A 23,499-nucleotide genomic window follows, 5' to 3' on the forward strand; every position below is an offset into this window, starting at 1 on the left:
TTTAATGAGCTATTACTGAGTTTAACAATATTGTCATAATGCGTTGGAAATCGTGACGGCTCCTTTGGGGATGTCAGAGCAAGCGTCCGTCTCAGCTCCTCCCGTGTCTCTGTTTTCCAGGTTTTCAAGTAGCCTGGAATCTTTTTCTGCCTCTTGGATTTCTTTCATAGCCAGGAGAACTGGGCCTGGATGACAAGCCTCCTCTTTTCTGCTGTTTTCTCTCTTGTCTTCCTCCACATTTCTAAGACAGGACAAAATCAGATGGGTTGGCAAGGGGGTACAGCTCTGTCGGCAATCACGTCAACAGTCGGGTTTTATTAAAAGGGGAAGAAGAATTTAAACGCAGGGGATCGTCAAATGGAGCGGTTTAAGGGATCCTTCTGACAGAGAAACACAAAATATTGAAAGGTAGTGGTCAAGACACTAGGCTGGAAACCAGAGGATTGTGAGTTCTAGTCCCACCTTAGGCATGAAAGACAGCTGGGTGACTTTGGGCCAATCACCAGGAGGCGGTGAATTCTAGTCCCGCCTTAGGCATGAAAGACAGCTGGGTGACTTTGGGCCAATCACCAGGAGACGTTGAGTTCTAGTCCCGCTTTAGGCATGAAAGCCAGCTGGATGACTTTGAACAAATCACCAGGAGGCGGTGAGTTCTAGTCCCGCCTTAGGCATCAAAGCCAGCTGGATGACTTTGGACCAATCACCAGGCGGCTGGGCGTTCTAGTCCCGCCTTAGGCACGAAAGCCAGCTGCTTGACCCGGGGCCAGTCACATGCTCTCAGCCCTAGGAAAGAGGCAACGGCAAACCCTTTTGGAAAGATCTCGCCAAGAAAAACGCAAACTAACCTTGCCGAGGTTGAGAAACGCCGAACTAAATCGAGGCGATTGATCCCGCATTATCGATTCCAAAATGGGGCTTTCGATAACACTGGATGCCAACCGGCTCCTTCTAGTTCCCCCTCCCCTCCCACCAAAACCAAAACAGCAAAAGTCTCATTGCCACTGACCTGCCCTCTACGTCTTGTATGGTGTCTGGAAGAGGCACATTTAAAGTCTCGGGCAGGAAACAGGCCGCCAGGCCGGAGATGATGGGGGCCGTGGCATAGATGACAAGGGGAAAGGACGGAAAATACTCGCTGGTCATCCTCACCAGAGGGGCCACAATCCCCCCGACACGCGCCATGGTGTTGCCAAAGCCCATCCCGGTTTGCCTGATAACGCAACGGAGGGAAGAATTAAATTTGACTCAGGCTCGTCATTCTCCAGGGCGGGCGTGGCCGAACTACAACTCCCAATATTCCTTGCACCTAGCCTGGGCACTTGGGAGTTATAGTATGCAGCGAGTCCTCGACTTACGGTCGCAAGAGAAGACTGGAAAATTGATGGCTCAGTGGCACGGCCGTTAAGTGGGACATCCGGTGACCTTCCATGGCCGACTTCTCCATTGACCTTGCTTATGAGAAGCCGGCTGGGAAGGTCGCGTGACTGCAGGATTGTCGTGCGAACTGGTTGCCAAGCGCCTGAATGACAGGGCTACTGAGGCAATTATAGCGCGAGGATCAGGCATAAGTCGCTGTTTGCGGCATCGTCATAACTTCAAACGGGCCCTGAACAAACAGCCGTAAGTCGAGGACTGCCTGCAGCTTGCTTGGGGGGGAGAGAGAGAGGATGTCGCAGATGTTTAACGAAAAGAAGGACGGTGGCAGTCTTCCAATAGTTGAGGGGCTCCTAGGAAGATGAGGGGATTAACCTATTTTCCAAACCCACCAGAAGGCAGCACAAGAAGCAACGGATGGAAACTAATCAAGGAGAAAAGCAACCTAGAACGAAGGAGGAATTTCCTGACGGTGAGAACAATCAACCAGCGGAACAGCTTGCCACCAGAAATTGTGGACGCTTTATCACTGGAAGTTTTTAAGAAGAGACTGGACAGCCATTGGTCTGAAATGGCATAGGCTCTCCTGCCCAAGCAGGGGGTTGGACTAGGTGACCTCCAAGGTCCCTTCCAAATCTACCATTCTGTTATTCTGAGATTTCCCTCTCCTTAATCCCACGTGTATGCTGCAACAAAAGTCACCCTCCCGTGTCTTCAGAGGCAAACAGACCTTTGAGGCTGTTTCTAACGTTATCCCAGAATATCACCGAGTGGTACCTGATCACTGTAGGGTAGAGTTCTCCAGTGTATAAGAAGACACAGCTGAAAGAGGCGCCCAGACATCCTTTCCCAAAGACAGCAAAGATGGTCCTTAGGATCTGCATATCTAGAGAAGATTAGAAAAATCACTGGGTGTTGTTGTGATGTGACTTTGGTCTAATGGCGAAGGTACTAGATCAGAAACTGGGAGGACGTGAGTTCTAGTTCAGCCCCCTAGTTATGTTACTTTGGAAGGTCCTGTGGGTTAATCAGCACAAGCCAGAAAGTCAGAATATGTCTCCTTGATTCGGACACATATCCAAATATGTTGAATTTTAATCCTACATTAGGTGCCCAAAGCCACTGTTGCAACTACATAATGGTTGAATAATATACATTTGTCGAAACAAATCAGTGGTTTTAGAAATATAGTATATCTCAGGGGTTAAGGCTTGTGGATTTTGGGAGTTGAAGTCCACAACTCTTAAAAGTTGCCAAGGTTGGACACCCCTGATATTAATGGCTTTCAGTTTTTGGTCTGCAAATGTGTAGACAGAGACTAGATGGCAGCAAAACCCAGTTTCCTGTGTCCCTTGGCTGCCCTCCGCTGGTCCTCAAGTGCGTTGCAGCCTTCCTATTCTAGCCAGAGTTATTTTGTGATTTGTGACTTGAGATTTCAGGTGAACAAGTTGTGTGTGAATCGTGCTGGGATATTTGCCACAATAATTCCAGGCCATTTGCAGCCTTCCATGTTTCATTGATTCAGAAGTAGTGGTTAGAAGTAGGCACGTATCGTCGAAATTCCACCGAGCAAGTCCAGGCTGGTGACTCCTCAGCCTGACCTACCTTACAGGGTTGTTGTGAAGATAAAACCCCAAACATGGGCAGGAACTTCTTGATGGAAAGATGGCATAGAGCCACAAAGAAAGCAAGCATCAGGAAGTTCCACGCTTTTTCTGCCCATCCAGAAATTTTGAATTTACAAGCCAGTTTGGTTCAAAAAAAAAAAAAAGATAACTGCAAAATAATTTTGCTTTGCACAAATAAAACCATGCCTGGAAACTTACCACGGGACACAAAAATGTTCCCCGCGATGGACAGGCCAGCTAAGATGAGGCTCAACGCCTGAGCGATCCGACGGCCGGAATAGCAGATCACAAGGAAAGCCACCAATTTTGCAGGAATGTCTACCGCGCCGAAGATCACCTGGATAAGGTAGACGCTGACCCCAAAATTCTGCAGGTCCATCGCCAGACCATAATAGGCAAAGCTGGTGGAGAACCTGGAGTGGCCAACGGATTAAAGAAATTAAAATACCTTTGGTGCTGTCTAGTCCTGCCTTGCGCATGAAAGCCAGTTCGGTGACTTTGGGCTGAACACCGGGAGATGGTGAGTTCTAGTCCTGCCTTAGGATGAAAGTCAACTGGGTGACTTTGGGCCGGTCACCAGGAGATGGTGAGTTCTAGTCCTGCCTTAGGATGAAAGCCAACTGGGTGACTTTGGGCCGATCACCAGGAGATGGTGAGTTCTAGTCCTGCCTTAGGCATGAAAGCCAGCTGGGTGACTTTGGGCCGATCACCAGGAGTTTGTGAGTTCTAGATCTCTGCTTTGCTTTTGTTCCGTTTCTCTTTTGGGGCGTCTTCCATCTCCCTTGCTTACCAGACGAAGCAAAGGCACACCGTGATGCGGCGCAGGGACGGCGTGCGCACCAAATCAGCCACCGGGAACTTGGTTTTGGCTGCCGAGTTCTCTGTCCGGAGGCTGGCTTTTAAAACCTGGAAAAGCGGACCAAAAAAAGCTATTTTGGGTGCTGCCAAATTTGAGAATGAGAGGGAAGGAATAACGGATGGGAGGAATGGAGGGAAGGAGGGAGGAGAAGAGAAGGAAGGAAGGAAGGAAGGAAGGAAGGAAGGAAGGAAGGAAGGAAGGAAGGAAGGGCATTTATCACATGCTTGCCAAGAAAAATACATGGCCACGTTGCTTTTCGGATTGTATACCTCAAGACTGAGCTTCTCCTGGCAATCCTTTTTCCCGTTTATCCGAGCAACCTTCTGAAGCTCTTTCAGCGCCCGGTCGGGCTTGCCCGCCGTGGCATACCAGCGGGCAGATTCTCTGAACCACCTGCCCAAAAGAGGGAGAGAGGGGAGGACGGTGGAGACGGGTGAGAGAGAAACGGGCAGTGGATTGGAAGCCGGCAAATTTGAGGAGGAAGAGGATGCCGGATGTTGGATCACCACCTTCTAACAATTTCCATTTTATGGATCTCTTTCTCAACCCTCTCTTATTCTGTCCTGCTTTCCCCTCTTTCAGTCCAGGCTCCTGGGTCGGTATTGAGGACTAGCGTACTGCCAAGTGGTAGAGCAGATACCAGCCACATCCAGTCCTTTGGCTGTCCCCGTCCAGGCCGGGTGGGTTTGCTTTTATTTCGAAGGCAACCACTATTTTATTTTTTTACCATTTTACATTCAGGTAGTCCTCGACTTAATGACTACAAGGGAGCCCCAAGTTTCCGTTGCTAAGTGAGGCAGCTGTTCCGTGAATTTCGCCCCATTTTACGATCTCTCTTGCCACAGGGGTTAAGCGAACCGCTGCATTTCTTAAATTAATAACCCGGTCGTTAAGTGAATCTGGCTTCCCCATTGCACTTGGCGGGTCACAAGGTCGCAAAGGGAGACACTTCACCCGTCATAAATATGAACCAGTTGCCAAGCGGCTGATTTTTGATCACATGACCACGGGGGACGCTGCCACGGCCGTCACTATGAAAAGCATAAGTCGCTTTTTTCAGTGCCGTTGTAACTTCGAACGGTCACTAAATGAATGGCTGAAAGTTGAGGACTGCATGTATGCGTGCACAGGCTCTTTCAAGGCCCTCTTGATTCGCCCTCCACACCATGATAGCCGTGTTCCAGTATTTGAGGGGCTGCCACAAAGAAGAGGGGGGTCAACCTATTTTCCAAAGCACCCAAAGGCAACGGATGGAAACTAATCCAGGAGAGAAGCAACCTGGAATTAAGGAGAAACTTCCTGACAGTGAGGACAATCAACCAGTGGAACAGCTTGCCACCAGAAGTGGTGGATGCTCCATCCCTGGAGGTTTTTAAGAAGAGACTGGACAGCCATCTGTCTGAAATGGTATAGGGTCTCCTGCTTGAGCAGGGAGCTGGACTAGAAGACCTCCAAGGTCCCTTCCAGCTCTGTTCTGATTCCGATTCCTTGGGAAAATGAATTGCCTGCTCCTGCTGTACAGCATCTTTGGTTGCAAAGAGTGGGAAACTACCTACCAGCCATAGAGGAAAAAGGCAAAGTAGGGGAGGGAGACGGCCAGCTGAAGCCAACGCCAGTCCCGGATGGCGTACGCCATGCCTGCCAGGATGAATTGCCCAAGGCTGTAGCTGTAGCCGGTCACCATGCTGACTGCGGCTCGGGAATGCATCGGCGTCCACTCCACAGCTGGAAAAAGAAGATTATTTGTGAATTCAGGGATACATTGACTCTATTTTGGACACATTGGGCAGGGACCCAGGTCTCTGGAGAAGCTCTGATGGGGGGGGGGAGATAGAAGGAAAGGATGACCGGTTGAAAGCTGGAGTTACAGGGGTGATGGGGACACATGGGAAGACCCTGAAGGACCAAGTTAGAGACAGATCAGCCTAGAGAATATTGATCTATGTCAGAGGTCCTCAAGCTTGGCAACTTTAAAATATGTGGACCTCAACTCCCAGAATTCCCCAGCCAGCGTGCTTTAAGATGGGTGGATTCAACTCTCAGAATCTCCCAACCAGCATGCTTTAAGATGGGTGGATTCAACTCCCAGAATTCCCCAGCCAGCGTGCTTTAAGATGGGTGGATTCAACTCTCAGAATCTCCCAACCAGCATGCTTTAAGATGGGAGGACTTCAACTCCCAGAATTCCCTAGCCAGCATGCTTTAAGAGGGATGGACTTCGACTCCCAGAATCCTCCAGCCGCCTGGCTTTAAGATGGGTGGACCTCAACTCCCAGAATCCCCCAGCCAGCCATATTGCAGGAAGAATCGGATTCGGAGCTTCCCGTGGGAGAGAACTTACACAGCGACACACAGTTGAGGCCAACCCCGGAAACGGCCATGCCGGTGAGGAAGCGCAAGACACAATAAGCGCTGAAAGTGGGAATAAATGCCGTGCAGGATCCGGAAACTGCCATCTGGAAACAGGACCAGAGAAGCAGAGCCTTCCGCCCGAATCTACAAGAAATAAAAATAAAGATTATCCTTGGGTGTTGGTGGGACTGTAAAAATTTCATGCACCGGGCTTGTGTGTGTGTGTCTGTGTGTGTAGGAGGACGGATGGTCAGCAGGAATTACAGATAGTCCCCAACGTATGTTGATTCCTTTAGTGACCATTCAAAGTCACAATAGCACTGAAAAAAAAGTTATATAGGACCAGTCCTCACACTTATGACCGTTGCAGCATTCCCACGTCACCTGATCAAAGTTCAGACGCTCGGCAACTGACTCGTATTTATGACGGTCGCAGTGCCCTGGGGTCACCTGATCCCCTTTTGCGACCTTTCCGACAAACAAACTGAACGGGAAATCCTGACTCATTTAACAGCTGCATTACTAACTTAACAACTGCGGCAATTCACTTAACAACGGTGGCAACAAAGGTCGTAAAGTGGGGCAAAGCTCACTTAACAACCGTCTCGCTGAAAGTTTGGGCTGAGTTGTGTTTTTAAGTTGAGGACCTGTACGGAGTTAGCTCCCCTCAAGACCCCGGCCCACCTTTTTAAAATCCTAATTTTTTTTAATTAAAGTTTCAAAATGCACAGCTGATAAAATAAACACGAGGCTACGAAAAAAATATATAAAGAAAAAAGATGAAAATATACATATATATAAGGAATATAAGCCACTCAATATTTTTGTCACCAAAACAGTTTGCTTAAAAAGTTACTTTCCGCAAGACGTGGCTGTGGCATTAGACTGTGAATCGGTGTTTGACGGGTCCATTGTGACGTCTACCCAGCTTCCGATGATGGTCAGCAGAAGTTGGTTTCTTTTGAAAGGAGAAAGACCCACTTCTTACTTGTCAGAGAGGCCTCCGAAGACTATGGCACCCACCAGCACACCGGCCATGTAGATAGACTGCGCCAGCTGCTGGAGGCTCCGGAAATCGCACACCAGGTCCCACTGCAGGAGGAGAAGAACGAAAATACCAGAATCCACAACACGGATGGACGCTGGCCCCCAAACTGAGCTGAGGGAGAAGGGCTAAAGGGAGCTGGGAAGCTCAGAAGAACCTCATACCAAGATACGAGAGCAGAGAAGATAAAATAACAGGCTTAGAAGGGACCTTCGAGATCTTCTAGTCCAGCCCTCTGCTCCAGCAGGAGCCCCTATAAAGGTAGTTATCAATTTACAACCATCTCTTTAGTGACCATTTGAGGTTACAATATTACTGAAAAGGACCGTTTTTGACCCTTACAACCGTTGCAGCATCTCCAGAGTCACGTGATCAAAATTCAAAGGCTTGGCAACTGGCCGGTACTTAGGTCACGTGATTCCCTCTTTTGCGACCTTCCGGCAAGCAAAGTCAATGAGGAAAGCCAGATTCACTTTACAACCGTTTTACTAATTTAATAATGACGGTGATTCGCTTAACAATCGTGGCAGGAAAGTTCATAAAACGGGGCCAAACTCACTTAACGACTGTCTTGCTTATCAGTGGAAATGTTGGGCGGGATTGTGGTCGTATGTTGAGGACGCCCTGTTTTCCTGGAGCTGGGGTTTTTTCAAAAATAGACCAGGCAACCAAACAAACCAGGGTATAAGGTTTCCTGCCTGGAGCAGAGGGCTGGACTAGAAGACCTCTGAGGTCCTTTCCAGCCTTTGATTCTATGTTCTACGGTGCTCAGCACCCCACCTGGGAAAGATGGGAGGTGGAATCCCATCAAGAAGGAACCGAGCAATCCTCCACCAGATCGGTACGTGAGCGTCCCTCTTACCTCGGTTACGATGGTGGATGTAAAAACCGTCCCTTCGTAGGTCCACCCGTCCAGACATGGCTCCTGCTCAGCCTCCGTTGGCTCCCGTCCCGTTGAATTAAACGCCAACAGCCGCCATTGGGGGTTGACAAAGCGCCAACACTTCTCCGGCCCCCAGTCCCCATCTTGGGGGATGAACGCTCTCAGCAGCGCCCGGCAATCCGGATTTCCCGTGGCGTTCCCATCGGCGCATCCTTTGTTCAAGGCCACCCGGCAGTGATGCCTGGGAACGGCAGCCGTAAAATTCTGCAACAGGTTGTGGGCTGCCATCAGGAGCATCGGGAAACACAACAGCGCCACGTTGAGCACTTGAAATCTTCCCAGGCCGCCCGCTTGAGCCAGAAGGTCACCAAAGGGCATGGCGGGCTTCGTGGCGGGACGTAGACTCGACGCACACAGAGAAATGCTCGCCCCGGCGACGGAAGGGACCCTGTTGAAAGCCACGTCGGCTTGCCAGATGGGGAGATGCCCGTCCTGGCTAACTCGCAGGACTCGAAGGAAGACGGAGGAGGTGGCAGAGGTAGTCCAAAGGGTTACGCAATGCCAGCCGGACGCCTGGCGTGTCCATCTGCTCCCGTGTTGAAATGCAAACCGGTCGCTGGAGAAGACGCCCCGTTTCGCCTGCTGGTGGGCAAACAGATCCAGCCGCTGCCCGCTGTGTGTTGTACTTTTGTCGTCCCGGGGTGCGTTTTGATTGCACTCCGATCCTTTCGCCTCCCTCCACCTCTAGGAATGAACAGGGCAGCGGAGGTGCAGGAAGTTGGCGTCGCAACGTTTGCTCGGTGCCCTTGGGAATTCTTTTCGGCCGGGGATCAGCTCCTGCCGAATTAAAACAGCTTTAGCTGCTTTTCTTCAAGGTAGCTTGGGAGGGATGAAAAGGAGGAGAAAAGGGACTTATTTCTCGGGAATGTAGGCAAGATAGCAACGGCAGGGTCAGGCGGGGGCCCAGTCGGAAAAAAAATCAGATTTTTTTCCCTTCTAATTCGTTGGCATTCAGGGCTCAGAGACAGCTGCCCAAGGAAGCAAGTCTAGGTAGGACTATAACTCAGCCCCAAATTTCCATTGCTAAGCAAGTTTGGTGAGTCTTGCCTCATTTTACGACCTTGCTTGCCACCGTTGTTAAGCAAAACACTGCAGTTGTTAATTGAATGATGCAGTCATTAAACAAGTCTGGCTTCCCCCATTGACTTGGCTTGTCAGAAGCCATTGGGGAGGGGGGACATAATAGCAGTGTTCCAGGATCTCAGGGGCTGCCCCAAAGAAGAGGGAGTCAAGCTATTCTCCAAAGGACCTGAAGGCCGGACAAGAAGCAACAGATGGAAACTAATCAAGGAGAGAAGCAATCTAGAACTAAGGAGAAACTTCCTCACAGTTAGAATAATTAACCAGTGGAACTCCTTGCCTCCAGAAGTGGTGAATGCTCCAACACTGGAGGTTTTTAAGAAGAGACTGGACAGCCATTTGTCCGAAATGGTATAGGGTTTCCTGCCTGAGCAGGGGGTTGGACTAGATGACCTCCAAGGTCCCTTCCAACTTTACTATTATTAAATGGTCATCACCTGATCCTGGGTCAACACAACTGTCCTATATACATGCCAGTTGCCAAGCGCCTGAATTTTGATAGGGAGGCTGTAATAGTGTGAATACCAGTCATAAATCACTTTTTTCAGTGCTGTCGTAACTTCGAACGGGTCCCCAAATGGCCGAGGACTACCTGTATGCTGGCAGTGGGCAAAGAGAAAGTTGAAAATGACGGGCCCCCAATCCCTTTGTGATCAAGCTACAATATTTGTTCTTGGAGGTGGGAAGTAGTCCTCCGGGAGTTGTGAAACTAGAACTCCCGGCACCCACAGCTACCAAAGCACTCCTGATTTAGTGTCTTTGCCTGGAGAGGAGCCGATTAACGGAAATAATTTTTTTTTTTTGCAGCTGCGTTCAGCCAGCAAACTCATCTGAATTAAAATGGGGTTGAGAAGTTTGTGGGTTGTGTTGCTGTAGAAAATCTAACTCTTGGCTTCTTCTGGGAAGCAGAAGATGGCTTGTGGGTGGGGTTGGATGTGTTAGGAGAACTCAGTCAATGGAACTGGGCTTGCTAGGGAGGTAATCTGGCTTTAATGAGTTGTGTGAGTCCTCTGTTTGAGGTATTGGATTCAAAAGGGATTATCCAAACTAAATCTTTGAGAAACACAAAGTCTTTGGATTTGGCTAGAAACCAGGAGACGGGGAGTTCTAGTCCCGCCTTAGGCATGAAAGCCAGCTGGGTGACTCTGGCCAATCACCAGGAGATGGTGAGTTCTAGACCCTCCTTAGTTATGAAAGCGGACTGGGTGACTTTAGGCCAATCACCAGGAGATGGTGAGTTCTAGTCCCGCCTTAGGCATAAAAGCCCACTGGGTGACTCTGGGCCAATCACCAGGAGAGGGTGAGTTCTAGTCCTGTTTTAGGCATGAAAGTCAGCTAGGTGATTTTGGGCAAATCGCCAGGAGGCGGTGAATTCTAGCCCCTCCTTAGTTATGAAAGCGGACTGGGTGACTTTGGGCCAATCACCAGGAGACGGTGAGTTCTAGTCCCACGTTAGACATGAAAGCCAGCTGGGTGACTTTGGGCCAATCACTCAGCTCAGCAACAGGGTGCTTGTTGTGGGAAAATAGAGGAGAAAGGAGTATCACGTATGTTCGTCACCTTGAGTTATTTTTGAAAATGATAAAGGTGGGAAACGAATGAATGAATGAATGAATGAATGAATGAATGAATGAATGAATGAGGTTTGATGTGGACTACTTTGGCAAAGGCTGTGTTTTAAAAGCCCCGTCACTTTGAACGTCAGACAATGGCAGCCAGTTAGTTGATGGAAAAATGTCACCTTCTGAATCAAAACAACGGCTGCAATTGAACCGACAATTAGAAGCGGAACAGGGCTGACCTCCCCCCTTCCCACTGAAATGGCTTAGCAAGGACTTGGCAAGCTTAGCTTAACAGTGATTAGAATCAACCTTTCCCAAAACTAGAATTCGGCGTTATATAATTCTCTTGTTTGCGCAGGGAGAGCCAAACTCAGCCTGTGGCCAGCCCAGTTAAGAAGGAAAAAAATCTTAAAAATACTGTAATCTCTCTGCAACTTGGCATTGTTAAATCGGCTGCTTCTGGAACAGCCACTAAGAACAGCAAAGTCAAAGGCAGAAACACAGATCTGGAAGAGACCTGGGAGGTCTTCTAGTCCAACCCCTCACTCAAGCAGGAGACTTTATACCACCCAGTCTATTTTGGAAAACTTCCAATGATGGAGCACTGATTAACTGTTTTACCGCCAGGAAATTCCTCCTTAATTCTAACAGAATAACGGAGTTGGAAGGGACCTTGGAGGTCTTCTAGTCCAACTCTCTGCTCGAGCAGGAGATCCTATCCCATTCCAGACAAATGGCTGTCCAGTCTCTTCTTTAAAACTTCCAGTTTTTAACTTCTGGAGCCAAACCATTCCTCTGATTCATTGTTCTAACTGTCAGGAAATTTCTCCTTAATTCCAGGTTGCTTCTCTCCTTGATTAATTTCCATCCGTTGCTTCTTGTTCTCTCTTCAGGCGCTTTGGAGAATAGCTTGACTCCCTCTTCTTTGGGGCAGCCCCTGAAATACTGGATCACTGCTATCATGTCCCCCCTCGTCCTTCTCTTTGTTAAACTAGACATCCCCAATTCCAGCAACCGTTCTTTATATGTTTTAGCCTCCAGTCCCCTGATCATCTTCGTTGCTCTTCTCTGCACTCTTTCTAGAGTCTCAACATCTTTTTTATATCGTAGCAACAAAAACAAAGCAAACAAACAATATCTGGGACCATTTCAAACAGAGGACAAGAGGCTCAATTTTTAGCAAATAATGTAAGTACCACATCATACACGCTGTATGTAAATTTATTAAGTACCACATCATACATGTTGTAGTAAATTTATTAAGGCATCCTGTGCCTGAAATGTCAGCCGATGTTCACAAATAAAGACAGACAGAGAGAAAATTGTAAACGTGATGCCCGGTGGCAGAATATAAGTGCAAAAAACCAAAATACAGACTACTGTTTTCCTATATATGCAAAATTCAAAAGCAGAATATAAGTGCAAAAAAATAAAATAAAATACAGACTGCTATTGTACTATATATGGAAAATTCAAAAGTAGGCATCACAAACACCGTGCCCGTTGTTGGCAGATTCCCTAACTGTGCTTTGCTGATTTTTTTTTAAATATATAATGTTTATTATACTTTTAAAGAGAAGGATAAAAACTATTACAAACTAATATAAAGTTAAGAAAAAAATAGAAAAGAACAAAGTCAAAGAGGAAAGACAGAAGTGCGAGAAAGGAAAAGCCAAATAGGAAAAAGAAATCAAATAGAAAGCTGAAAGTGTAAGAAAGAAAGAAAAGGAAAAAAAATCAGAGAACTGCAAAACTGCAGGAAAAAAAAGGAAAAATGGTCAAAGCAAAACAGAAAAGAAAGAACTCAAAGAGGAAGCTGAAAGCACAAGAAAGGGAAAAAAATAAGAGAAAAACAGGAGAGAAATAAAAAAAGATATAAATATTCTTCACAGCAGTTCCAATATTCTTCGTAGCAGTTATAAATACAATTATAAATTGACTTCTTTAAAGTGACTTCCTGATTCTCTTCTTTCTATAAACTAGCCTGTCTAATCATCAAAGCCATCAATCACACATTCAATTTTCCCCCCATTTTCACCCAAAAACTCTGTAAGGGGTTTCCAGTCACCCCTTGCCTATTGCTGATCTAATCCTTGTCTTGTTTCAGGTCAACCCAATATGCAGGTTGGCTGGATTCACACAAACGCTGGACCGGGTCAGTGAAAAACTGACCAATCTCTATGGCTCAAAGTGCTCCCCTCGGCTAGTTGAACAAAACTTGTTCACCTGTGCGCAGGTGGGGCTTAGATTGGGGTGTGTGTGTGTCAGGTTTTGGGTCCATTTATGATTCACCGGATTGTGTGAATCCGTAACCGAGTGTATTCCGTGAACCCAGCCATTTTGTAATGCTGGCTGGGACCCACAGAAAGGGATTTAAAAAAAAAAAAAAGTGACTCTCGTTGTAATAGAAGCGACGTAAACATGGCCAGCAAAATTTGCTCGCCCGGGACAACAAAGCAAGTTTACATTCTGTGCTCGTGGACGTGTGTGAAACGGATCCTTGCTAGGCCGCAAACCAAGTTATATCATTGGTGAAATCATATCACAGCGCAGCCGGCCGGTTTACAGAATGACAGAGTGGGAAGGGACCTTGTGGGTCATCTAGTCCAACCCCCTGCTCAAGCAGGAGACCGTTTCTGACAAGTGGCTGTCCAGTCTCTTCTTAAAAACTTCCAGAGGCGGGTTGTTCCACTGGCTGATTGTTCTCGCTGTCGGAAAATTTCTCATTTCTAAGTTTATTTCTACATCTACAGTCCAGCATTTTCAGATAAGGCCTCCTCGTGTTTTGATATAGGGATAACGGGTCTCGCTTTGCAGGCCTACGAGACCCGGATATATCAATCGAGTCTCGTTTAAATAGGGGGGGAAAAACCATTAAAAAAGACCGCAGAAGGATATTCGTTTATAATCGGCAGATGTTGGCCATAGTTTTCTCCTCTGGCGCACAACAGATTGTGTTTCTAAGTTTGGACTTTCTACAATGTCATTCAACAGTTTCACGTCCAACCCGTCTCCCCGTTCAGTGGTTTCTTCTGATGAAGGCTTCGTTGCAAACCCGTTTGAGGTGTCCCGGAAAAAAGAGGGTCCTAGAGCTGGAGTAGGATGCTAAGGTGATGGTGATGGGGGTTGACGAGGAGGGTCTGCTTTTTTGCCTCTTAGCGTTGGTCTTTGAACTCAGACTTTTCCGAGGACAGGAGAACTTTCATTTGCAGCTCGTCTTCTTCGTTGGGTTTGGATCTTGAGAAGAAAAGGAGGGAGAGAGAGAATTCATAGAAGGAGAAGCCATCAAAGATAATCGGGGCTAACACCACGTTTCTCAACCTTGGTCACTTGAAGATCTATGGATTCTGGGAGCTGAAGCCCACCCATCTTCTCCTAGGATGAAGCTCCCATTGAGAATCACAGACCACATCTGGCTATTGAATGAGATCAACCATGTCTTCTGGTTCTGGGGCTGAGGACCAATATATATGTGGATCGGCCGAAACATCTGGATGGAGAAGGCTTCGCTAGGCTAGATTTGGCCAAACAATCCCTGCCCGAGATACAATAACCTTGTAGAAATAGGTTTAAACTGTCTTCATCTGTGAATGTGCCCTGCAGATTGGGAAGGGACCTCAGAGGTCCTCCAGTCTGACCCCTGCTTGGGACAGAGATTCTGCTAAAGCATTCCCAACCTCTTCCTGAAGACGGGCGTATATCACTTCCTGGGGCAGTGGTCTAAATCAGTGCTTCTCAACTTTGGCAGCTGAAAGAGGTGCGGACTATAACTCCCACGGCTGCTGGGGAACTCTGGGAGTTGAAGTCCACACCTCTTCAGGTTGGCAATGGTGAAAAATACTGGTTAAAATGGACGTTGGGAGGTAGACTCAGATTAGACATTAGGAGACATTTCCTGGTGCCGAGAGTTGTTCGCCAACAACGGCCTTGGGATATATGCCCATCTTCGAGAAGAGGTTGGGAATGCTTTAGCAGAACTGGGTACCAAGCAGGGGTTGGACTAGAGGACCTCGGAGGTCCCTTCCCAAGCTATAGTGCTAGGATCAACCAAACCCAGCATCCCCTTAGTGGCAGCCCTCTGTTGGAGGCATGTGTTACATACAGAGTCTGAAAGAGATGTTGTTAGATAGGGAGAAAGGCGAAGAAGAAGAGAAACGGAAGAAAGAAAGGGAGGGAGGGAGGGAGGGAGGGGAGAGGGAGGAAGGGGAAGGAAGGAAGGAAGTAGGGAGGGAGGAGAGGAAGGGATGGCAGGAAAGAAGGAAGGAAGAAAAGACAAGGGAGGGAGGGAGGAAGGAAGGAAGGAAGGAAGGAAGGAAGGAAAGACGAGAGAGGGAAGGAAGGGAGGAAGAAAAGACGAGGGAGGGAAGGAAAGAAGGAAAGAAGGAAGGAAGAAAAGACGAGGGAGGGAAGGAAGGGAGGAAAAAAAGATGGACGGAAGGAAAGAAGGAAGGAAGAAAAGACGGAGGGAAGGAATGGAGGAAGAAAAGACGGAAGGAAGGAAGGAAGAAAAGACGAGGGAGGGAAGGAAGGGAGGAAGGAAAGAAGGAAGGAAAGAAGGAAGGAAGAAAAGACAAGGGAGGGAGGGAAGGAAGGGAGGAAGAAAAGACGGAAGGAAGGAAGGAAAGAAGGAAGGAAGAAAAGACGAGGTGGGAGAAACCCGTTCGGTACCCACCGTCTTTCGACTTCTTCGATCGTCTCCGGCAGCGGTCTGTTCAGGGTCTCCGGGAGGAAGCAGGTGACGAGGCCAGACACGATGGGGGCCGTGCCGTAGATGATCAGGGGCAGCGGTGGGAAAAACTCCCCGCTCATCCTCACCAAGGGGGCGGCCATGCTCCCAATCCGAGCCATGGTGCCCCCCAGACCCATTCCAGATTGTCTTTGAGGGAGAAAAAAAAAACCATGTCAACCCTCCTTGCTACTTTGAATCGGGACCAGCTTCTTATCCCAAAGGTGCTTTTTTCCGGAGGCCACTGGACTTTCTTGTTCTTAATAATAATAATAATAATAATAATAATAATAATAATAATAATAAAGTTGGAAGGGACCTTGGAGGTCATCCAGTCCAACTCCCAGCTCAGGCAGGAAACCCTATAGTACCATTACGGACAAATGGCTGTCCAGTCTGTTCTTAAAAACCTCCAGTGCTGGAGCATTCACTGCTTCTGGAGGCAGGTTGTTCCACTGGTTAATTGTTCTAACTGTCAGGAAGTTTCTCCTTAGTTCTAGGTTGCTTCTCTCCTTCCGTTGCTTCTTGTCCTGCCTTCCGGCACTTTGGAGAATAGCTTGACTCCCTCTGCTTCACTCACCTGATTATAGTTGGGAAAAGTTCTCCAGAAAAGATGTAGGCACAATTAAACGAAGCCGCCAAAGATCCCTTGCCAATTACAGCAAATATCATCCTCAGAGTGCTCAAATCTAAAAAAGATAAAGTCACAATAAGGGATAAAATTTCTACTTTGCTTTCAGGTTAAGTGAATCTAGCGGTTGTTAAGTGAACCATGGGGTTGTTAAGTGAACCACGTGGTTAAGTGAATCCAGCTTCCCCCATTGACTTAGCTTAGCGGAAGCCAGCTGGGATGGTCACAAATGGAGATCACACAACTCCAGGATCCTGCAACCGTCATCAGTACCCAACGTTGCTAAGGGCCTGAATTTTGATCATGTATTTATGAGGATGCTGCGACGGTCATAAGTGCGAGGACCAGGTGTAAGTCCCCTTTTTTTCAGGGTGATTGTAACTTTGAATGCTCGCTAAATGAACTGTTGTAAGTTGAGGACCCCCTGCAAGAGACGGAAGCAATTCCACAGTCCTGTCTACTCCTGGTGGTACCCTTACCGTGCGGAACAAAGATGTTAGCCAAGATGCACAGTCCAGCCATGATCAGCGAGAGCGCTTGGGAGAACCGTCGGCCCACATACATGATGGTGAGCACCGAGATGAATTTGGAGGGAATGTCGACCACCCCAAACACCAGCTGGGCCAGATAGATGTTGAAATTGAAATTCTGCAGGTCCATGGCCAGCCCATAATAAGCAAAGCTGGTGGCAAACCTAGAATGGGAGGAGAGAATTGGATAGCTTGACACACACCCCAAAAGCCATTATTTTCTGGAAAAACTCTGGACCCTTTTTTCCCTAGGGATCATAGAATCCTAGGCATGAAAGGGACCTCAGAGGTCTTCTAGTCCAACCTCGCTCAAGGCAGGAGACCTTAAACCATCCCAGTCCAGTGGCTGCACAATTTCTTCTTAAAAACGTCCAGTGATGGAGCACCCATAACTTCAGGAGGCAGGTAGTTCCACTGATTAATTGTTCTCCCTGTTAGGAAATTCCTTCTTAGTTCCAGGTTGCTTCTCTCCTTGATCAGTTTCCATCCCTTGTTTCTTGTCCTGCCTTCTGGTGCTTTGGAGAACAGCTTGACCCCCCTCTTCTCTGTGACAGCCCCTCAAATATTGAAAGACAGCTATATCACGTTGCCCAATTCTTCTCTTCAATAGGCTGGACATATCTAACTCCCTCAACTGTGCATCGTACGATTTAGCGTCCGGTCCCCATCGCTGTGGTCGTTCCAAAAGTGCTTTTTCAAACGGCAACTGCACTTTGGAAAAACAGGATCCAGTTGCGTTCTGAAAAAGCACAACTGTGACCTGGATGAGTGACAATCTCCATAGACATCTTTGTTGTTGTTCTCTGCACACTTTTTTAGGACCTCAGCCATCTTTTCTCTTTCTTGGTGACCAGAACTGGGCCCAGCATTCCAAATGTACAATAACCGGGTTTGAAGGAAAAGAAGCCGCAGATCCGGGAAAAGCAGGGAGCAGGGGAGAAACGTCTCTTACCAAAAAAAGCTGACCCCGAAGGAGATTCTACGCATGCCCGGCGTCCTCACCAGATCGGCCATACTGTGGCTGGATTTGGTGGAAGAGCCCTCAGACCGCATGCTGGCTTTCAAAACCTGCAGAGAAGGAGAAGACCAACCCGTGGGTCAGTGCAGGATTTGGTCCATCCCTGAAGGAGCAAAGCGAACTGGGGGAAAACTTTGGAACGATTCTTGGAACGAGAATCGGTAAATTGTTCGTCCCAAAGAATGCTATTATACCTCTGTGGCTTTCTCCTTTATTGACTATTGGGGGAACTTTCCTCCAGAGTGCAAGAGAGCAGATAGAGTCATAGAGTCATAGAATGATAGAGTCATAGAATGATAGAATGATAGAGTCATAGAATGATAGAGTCATAGAATGATAGAATCATAGTCATAGAATCATAGAATGATAGTGATAGATTCATAGAATGATAGAGTCATAGAATTATAGAATGATAGAGTCATAGAATTATAGAATCATATACATAGAATGATAGAGTCATAGAATTGTAGAATGATAGAATGATAGAGTCATAGAATGATAGAATCATATAGTCATAGAATGATAGAATCATATAGTCATAGAATGATAGTCATGGAATGATAGAATCATATAGTCATAGAATGATAGAATCATATAGTCATAGAATGATAGAATGATAGTGATAGAGTCATAGAATGATAGAGTCATAGAATTATAGAATGATAGAATGATAGAGTCATAGAATGATAGAATGATAGTCATAGAATGATAGAATCATATAGTCATAAAAGCATAGAATGATAGTGATAGAGTCATAGAATGATAGAATCATAGATTCATAGTCATACACTCAGAATCATAGTCATAGAATGATCGAATCATAGTCATATAGTCATAGAATCAGAGTCATAGTCATATAGTCAGTCATAATCATAATCATAGAATCATTGAATCATAGTCATAGTCATAGAATCATAATCTTAGAATTATAGTCAGAATCATAGTCATATAGTCAGTCATAATCATAATCATAGAATCATCAAATCATAGAGTCATAGAATGATAGAATCACAGTCACAGTCATAGAATGATAGAATCAGTCATATAGTCAGTCAGAATCATAGAGTCATCAAATCATCGAATCATAGTCATAGGATCACAGGATCGTAGAATCATAAAGATAGAATCAGAATCATAGAATTATAGAATCATAGAGTCATAGAGCCTTAGGGCCGTAAATAATGGGAAACAGTCATAAGTCACTTTTTTCATTGCCATTGTAACTTAGAACAGTCACTAAATGACCTATTGTAAGTTGAGGACTATAGGCATTGTATGTCAAGACAACTGGACACAAGGACAGTTTTTTCCCTCGGGCCATCCTTCTGCTGAAGCCCTAGTTCTCACAGTGCTGTGTAATGTCCAATAACCCATGTAGTATGGCTGACGTATTATTATATAATATCCTTCTTATTATCTTCTCTACTCCCTCTTTTATTGGTATTATAATTATTATTTAAGATTTAAACTTCCAGACGATTATTAGTATTAATATTAGTATTGGTATTACTATAATGAAGATGATGTTTGTTGCTTTGCACCAGAGACAAATTCCTTGTGTGTCTAATCACACTTGGTCAAATAAAATGTTCCGTTCCGTTCCGTTCCATTCAGCTCTGCCCTTCTTGATTCTGCATCGCAGGGCCAACCTCACTAAAAACCCATAACCCGGCAGCCTTTGAAAATACGTTGATTTCCCCAGTTTTTATTTTGCATTTTGCAAAAGGGGTCCAGGTGGGACAATCCGGCCTCGTACCTCCACGCTGAGTTTATTCCCCTCTTCCTTCTTCCCGTTGATCCAGGCAGCCTTCTTTAGCCCCTTCACCGCCTTCTCCTGGTTCCCCGAAATGGCCAGCCAGCGGGCAGATTCGACGAAAAACCTGCAGGAAACAAACCCCAGTCAAGATATATATATATATTTTAAAGTTTTTAAGAAGAGACTGGACGGTCCCTTGTCTGAAATGGGATAGGGTTTCCTGCCTGAGCAAGGGTTGATGACCTCCAAGGTCCCTTCCAATAATTATTATTATTCCTAAGGGAGAACTATTCCAGTGAGGAAAATAGAATATTTCTTTCTTTCTTTTTTTTTTCTTACTTTGCCCACCTACCAGGAATAGAGGAAGAAGACAAAGTAAGGGAGGGAGACGGCCAGCTGCAGCCAGCGCCAGTCCCGGATGAGGTACGCCATGCCAGCCAGGATGAACTGCCCAGTTGTGTAGCTGTAGCCATTGATTGTGCCAACGATGGCCCGGTATTTGCTGGGAATCCATTCCATGCCTGTAAAAAAAGACACAACATAAAATACTACAGGTATCTATCTATCTCTATATCTCTTTCTCTATCTATCTATCTATCTATCTATTCATTTATCTACCTCTCTCTCTCTCCCTCCCTCCCTCCCTCTCTCTTTCTCTTTCTCATCATCTATCTATCTCTATCGTCTATCTATTTATCTATCTATCATCTCTCTCTCTCCCTACCTATATCTATCTATCTATCTATCTATCTATCTATCTGTCTGTCTGTCTGTCTGTCTGTCTGTCTGTCTATCTATCTATCTATCATATAACCTCTATATTCAATACAAAGCAGTGTTTTTTTTAAAAAATGTATAACTTCCCCTCAAACCATGTCTTACACTTTTTAAAAAACAACAACATGTGTGTGTGTGTGTGTGTGTGTGTGTTGTGAATAATTTTCTGGTGTGCCACAGAATAACGGCTGCATTGAATATTCTGCTTCGGATCCCCCCCCCCAAAAGATTGAGAGCTGCTGATTGAGGAAGGGAAAAGGAAAAACGCATTTTGGAAAACAAGACAAGCAAAAGATTTGGGGGGCTTTGCCTGGGGGGGGCAAGAGAGAGAGAGAAAAAGAGACGCCCGAGACTCACAGAGAGAAACGGAGTTGAGAGAGATGCCCGACATCGCCATGCCGCACAGGAAACGGAGGACGCAGTAAATGGAGAAGTTGGGCACAAAGGCGGTGCCAGCTCCGGCCACGCCCATCTGCAGGTAGCACCAAATGATCAGGGATTTCCTGCCAAACCTGTAAGAAACAGACATTAGTCAAGTTTCGACCTGCGACCGGAGATTTTGACTTTTTTCAGGTGGTCCTCGACTTACAAAAGTTCATTTAGTGACCGTTCAAAGTTACAACGGCACTCCAAAAAAGGGGACTTATGGCCGTTTTTCACACTTACGACCGTTGCAGCATCCCCCGGGGTCACGTGATCAGAATTCAGATGCTTGGCAACTGACTCGTATTTATGACAGGTTGCCGTGTCCCGGGGTCACGTGATCCCCTTTTGCGACCGTCGGACAAGCAAAGTCAATGGGGAAGCCGGATTCACTTAACAACCGGGTTACTGACTTAACGTCAATTTCTGTCCCTTCCAGCTCTATTCTATTCTATTCTATTCTATTCTATTCTATTCTATTCTATTCTATTCCTATTCTATTCTATTCTATTCTATTCTATTCTATTCATTATTCTATTCTATTCTATTCCATATTTCCTATTTCTATTCTATCCTATTCTATTTCTTGTTCTATTCTGTTCCATTTCCTGTTCTATTCTATTCTATTCTATTCTATTCTATTCTATTCTATTCTATTCTATTCTATTCTATATTTTCTAATTCTATTCTATTCTATTCTATTCTATTTCTTATTCCATTCTGTTCTGTTCTGTTCCATTTCTTATTCTATCCTGTTCTGTTCTGTTCTGTTCCATTTCTTATTCTATTCTATTCTATTCTATTCTATTCTATTCTATTCTATTCTATTCTATTCTATTCTATTCTATTCTTCTATTCTTCCCATAGATCTAGATTCTACCCCACTTTACAGCCTGAGAAACTAGGGAGGGTCCCTTCTGACCCTCTTTCTGCATCCATTATGCCGCTGAGGGCTCAGCTGCCTCTTATCTGATCTTTCTCTTGGTCAGCATCTCTTCACCCCATCTCCCAAGGTCTTCTGCACACACCATTATGCCCATTCCTGGCCCAGAACACTAACCCCTGCACCACGCTGCCTCTCCCTGCTCACCTGTCTGAGAGATTCCCAATCAGGAGCGATCCAATCAATACGCCAGCCATGTAAAGGGATTGAGCCATTTGCCTCAGTGACCGAGATTCGCACACTAGATTCCACTGGAAAATAATTGGGGAGGGAAGATTTCAGGGCAGAGAAAAGGAAAACCATTGAGAATTTTTGCGGATCTCAAGTCACACCTAATCATTGCAATGCTGGCTGGGGGATTCTGGGAGTTGAAGTCCACCCATCTTGAAGCATGCTGGCTGGGGAATTCTGGGAATTCAATCCACACACCTTAAAGCATGCTGGCTGGGGAATTCTGGGAGTGGAAGTCCACCCATCTTAAAGTTTCTAAACACTACTCTAGAAAATGCCAGTCTGGGGACATTTAAACTTTTCTCATCCCTTTAAAATCGAAAAAAAAAAAAAGTTTCTTTCTCACCTCACTGACAATCGTGTTGCTGAACAAGCTCCTGTCGTAAGTCCAACCATCCTCACACGCTTCGGTGTCAAATACAGTCTGGTTGCCAAGACTCGCATTCGGGTCCAGGAACCGCCACTGCGGGGCCACGAAACGCCGGCATTGCTCAGGCTGTCGGTTCGTGTCCGTCGGGATGGAGACCCTCAGGAGCTGATCGGCTCCCAAATTTCCCACGGTGCCGTTGCCGTGACGAGTGGCATTGGAGGCGATGCGAATTTGGCAGTGATGCTGCGGGATGCCGGCTGTGAAGTTTTGCAGGAGGTTCTGACTGGCCAGCATCAAGAGAGGGATGGCCAGGAAGGTGACCATCATCCTTTGAAAACGGCCCATTCCTCCTACATTGTCCAAAATGTCAGCAAAAGTCATGGCGTCGCGGAGAGACGAGAGACGGTGGCGTCGGTTTTGTGAAATTTATAATCTTGCAGTTTGGCAAAGCAGATGGAGCCCGTCGAATATTTTCTGCAGTTTGGCAATCTCAGTTCTCCAGGTCTTCTGCTGTTTCCCCAACAAATACCCTGTCGGCACTACTCTCTGGGATGAGGCCCATCCAGCTTTATATCAAACTTCGGCCGGGCTAGTTAAAATGTTACTGCAAGGGAAAATTTCCTCCCCAGCGGCCTGGATAGCAAAGAGGTTGCGAATGGATCAAGAAACAAGTGACCTGGAAAATGAACTTAAGAATGCGTCATTGGGCAGGGATGGACAAAATGGCGGGTGGCTTGAGAGTCACCGAACACTGGCTGCATTTTTCCTCAAAGAAACCCCCAACGGGGCAGCCCTCTTTATCCCCTCCCTCCACCAGATTTTATTTTGCCGATCCCAGCTCCTTGTGGGGAAATCCAGGTGCTTCTGTGGAAAAGTGGCCAAGCTATAGAGCAGGGGTAGGCAACCTTGGCTCTTTTATGATTCGTGGACTTCAACTCCCAGAATTCCTGAGCCAGCATGAGGGAAACTATGGCCCCTTCATGACTTGTGGACTTCAACTCCCAGAATTCCTGAGCCAGCATGAGGGAAACTTTGGCCCCTTCATGACTCGTGGACTTCAACTCCCAGAATTCCTGAGCCAGCATGAGGGAAACTTTGGCCCCCTCATGACTCATGGACTTCAACTCCCAGAATTCCTGAGCCAGCCATGCTGAGGGGAAAGGGAGAGGTTTCCAAGCTGAGCCGTGCTGGCTCAGGAATTCTAGGAGTTGAAGTCCACGAGTCATGAAGGGGCCAAGGTTGCCTACCCCT

At 46.5% G+C, this 23,499-nt stretch overlaps 1 protein-coding gene across 1 annotated transcript; it reads right to left on the reverse strand.

Moving 5' to 3' along the window:
- Positions 1–124: 124 nt before the first annotated feature.
- Positions 125–22,629, reverse strand: LOC107294373. Its single transcript, XM_029285602.1, has 20 exons — positions 22,225–22,629; positions 21,795–21,898; positions 20,639–20,793; positions 19,857–20,025; positions 19,505–19,628; positions 17,683–17,798; positions 16,680–16,894; positions 16,150–16,258; positions 15,516–15,719; positions 14,024–14,080; positions 8,121–8,883; positions 7,202–7,305; positions 6,203–6,357; positions 5,418–5,586; positions 4,131–4,254; positions 3,793–3,908; positions 3,201–3,415; positions 2,152–2,260; positions 1,011–1,210; positions 125–222 (listed from the first exon to the last, which is right to left on the reverse strand). The coding sequence occupies exons 1-20, from the start codon at positions 22,627–22,629 to the stop codon at positions 125–127; spliced, it is 3,711 nt and encodes a 1,236-aa protein (XP_029141435.1).
- Between the last annotated feature and the right edge of the window lie 870 nt (positions 22,630–23,499).

The sequence above is a fragment of the Protobothrops mucrosquamatus genome, unplaced genomic scaffold (assembly GCF_001527695.2).
Source record: "Protobothrops mucrosquamatus isolate PMUCROS unplaced genomic scaffold, P.Mucros_1.0 scaffold1928, whole genome shotgun sequence".
NCBI lineage: Eukaryota > Metazoa > Chordata > Lepidosauria > Squamata > Viperidae > Protobothrops > Protobothrops mucrosquamatus.